Genomic DNA, 2872 nt, shown 5'->3' with positions numbered 1-2872 from the left:
TTGGTGCCCTTCTCAAATTGTGAGAGTTGCCTTGATGCCTTTTAAAATTGCCTCGGTGCCCATCTATTTTAGAGAAAATTCAAGGCAATTTCTCACATGCCCCCAAAAAATTGCCTTGCCCCTCTCGTCACTTAATTCGAGGCCTGCTGAGGGCGACAGTAAAACTCTTTCTTGGAATTGTGAAAAAGCTGCAAAAGGGTTGTAGCCTGCTTTGCCACTCAATTACATAATTTAACCCATGCATCAGGTGCCGTTTTGTACAGCCGCGCGACTATTATACTTGGCAGTAATTAATTGGTATATATGTGTAATAATATATTATTGTTAGTCCAACAGAGGGGGTTGGCTCCCCCTAAATCCACCACTACACGCGCGCGCACACGCACGCACGCATGGAAAAAAAAATCAATCGATCGATCGCGTACATCAAAGCCGGCCGCCGCGCCATACGACCTTCAGGTTCTGTGTATGAAGTAGCCGGCCCAGGCTCTATACGACAGTTTCACGTTGTAGGAAAAATATTTTGAAACTATCTTTAGGTAAATAAAATGACAAGAGTCGGATATTTGAATATGTATGATCGGCAGGCGGTATCTAATAGAATTTTATTTTTTCTTGAAACCCTTTAAAAGTGACCGCAGTCGCACGGTGTGGGCGCGGGTGACCCGAACCAAAGGTCATTTTTTTCTCGGCTTTATATGACATGATTTAATTTCTCATGTTTTTCTTGAGAAACATAAGCACGACAATGTCACCCGCTGTACTGAATACCCTCTCGGAAGGCACTGACGTGGCTGGAATACACAATACCCCTGTTGCATAATTGGCTAATACTGGATACTGAAACTGAAACTGAAACTGAAACAGTGGGTGCTCGCTTCAGCTTGTATCGCGCGCGCGCCCACTCAGGTGAGCGTAGGCTATATATAGACTCCCTGGTTGACGTGCTCGCTGCCTCGCTCACACGTCTGCCCCACTCTGCTCGCGCAGTAGTGCCGCGCAGTGCTCCATGCAGTAGTCGCTTACCAGTAATACTGTATGCGTCGTGCAGGCATTGTGCTTTCGTAATATATACACCGCCAGTGCATAATTTTCGAGTCCATTAACAATATAGACATAAAGGCAAGTGTCAAGTAATTTATTTCTTGTTATACGACCGTATTGTAAAATATCGATATCCGGAAGTTGTATCGCGATATATCGAGTTTTCAAAATATATTGCAATATACCGATATACCGGTATATCGTTACACCCCTAGTGTACACAGTGACAAAGTGAAGGCTTAACCTTTGTTTATTATCTAATGTCTTTATCCTGGCGTGCAGAGAGGCGGCGAAATGGCCGTGGGAGAAGAAGAAGCCGCTGGGATTCTTTCGTGGTTCGCGGACGACGGGGGAGAGGGACGCGCTGGTGCTGCACTCACGCAGCCATCCGGACGCCGTCGACGCTCAGTACACGAAGAATCAGGCGTGGCGGTCGCTGAAGGTATGCGGTCTCTCTCGTCGCTTCGTCCGCGTGCTACCGGCCGTGTGTGGCGTGATGTATGATGTCAGGTCTGATGTAAGACACACTTCACCATACCCTGCTGCCAAGCTGTTGCTTGAACTTTTTCACGGTGGTAAAGGTATAAGATAAATGATAAAATATATAGTTAAATAATGTAATATACTATAATATAATAATAATACAATATAATATAATATGATGCGTAAGGAAAGATGAAGCTGTAAATGTTTCATTTCACACATCACCTGGATAATGGAAACCTCCTTGTAAATAGGATCACCTCATTATTTTGCAGGATACTCTGGGTGTAGAACCAGCATCTGAAGTTAAATTTGAAGATCATTGTCACTACAAGTAAGTAGCATTTAAACAATTTATAATTTGTCTTTGAATGAATTGTCTTTGTGAATGTGCTGGGAATAGCTATTATTCATGGATACTTGTTTGTATCTTGCATTTTGGCATACAATTATGTTATGATAACTTTGGTAGCTGATATATGTTCATAGTAATTAATTGCACGAGCCAAAATTCTAGACAGACACATTTACGTTTTCGTAGGACGTGAGTAGAATTCCCCATCTGTATTTAAAGTGTGCGTAACTCTGAATTTTCTCTTGCAGGTATCTGTACAACTTTCGCGGTGTGGCAGCAAGTTTCAGGCTCAAACACTTGTTTCTTTGCAAGTCGTTAGTCTTTCACGTCGGGGAAGAGTGGAAGGAATTCTTCTACCCTGCATTGAAACCCTGGGTTCATTACATACCCATCGCCACAGATTTCGGCAATGCGTGGTGAGTTACATCGCACATGTACAAACACCCGATATCCAGGATCATGCTGCCTTCACGTCCTTAATCTTATCATGTTTGTTTAGCACCTAACCTCAAGGGCACAGATAGTCATGGTCAAAAATCCTACGTGTGTAAATACCTACAGGTGGCGCTCTGTTATGTATTTTACTATAAACACACGAGATCTGCGATCCCACGCAACATACCACACAAACTTCTCAAGCCGATCAAGTTCTCAATTATCCACTTATAAAAGTATTTGTTTCTAATTTCAGGGAGCTGCTCGATTTTGTAAAGGAGAATGACGAGGTCGTTAGGCAAATTGCAGAAAGGTATTTTTTGACATATTATCTCGCTTGACATCGTTTTTAAACCTAAATATGTAATTGTGGCCAAGTCATTTCTATCCTAACAAACCAATGATTTTTTACATAAAATTCGCATGAGTAATAATTGGAAGTTTCCAGTAGAAGCGTTATGTGTAATAGCATGTCACTGTTCGTCACGCAGGGGTCACGAGTTTGTGTGACACTAATAGCACGTCACTGTTCGTCACGCAGGGGTCACGAGTTTG

The 2872-nt window shown here is 42.7% G+C and overlaps 1 protein-coding gene across 1 annotated transcript in view; it reads left to right on the top strand.

Moving 5' to 3' along the window:
• The window catches only part of LOC106809158 (protein O-glucosyltransferase 1-like), a gene marked incomplete at its 3' end in the record, with an annotated part of 17431 nt that extends 14608 nt beyond the window's left edge, over positions 1-2823 (top strand). Inside the window, 5 exon segments of the mRNA XM_014812141.1 lie at positions 1327-1486; positions 1803-1861; positions 2131-2298; positions 2574-2630; positions 2809-2823. Of these exon segments, the coding sequence (XP_014667627.1) occupies positions 1327-1486; positions 1803-1861; positions 2131-2298; positions 2574-2630; positions 2809-2823 (459 nt within the window).
• Between the last annotated feature and the right edge of the window lie 49 nt (positions 2824-2872).

The sequence above is a fragment of the Priapulus caudatus genome, unplaced genomic scaffold, assembly GCF_000485595.1.
Source record: "Priapulus caudatus unplaced genomic scaffold, Priapulus_caudatus-5.0.1 Scaffold332, whole genome shotgun sequence".
In the NCBI taxonomy this organism is placed as follows: domain Eukaryota; kingdom Metazoa; phylum Priapulida; class Priapulimorpha; order Priapulimorphida; family Priapulidae; genus Priapulus; species Priapulus caudatus.
This window is presented reverse-complemented; position numbering and strand designations above follow the sequence as displayed.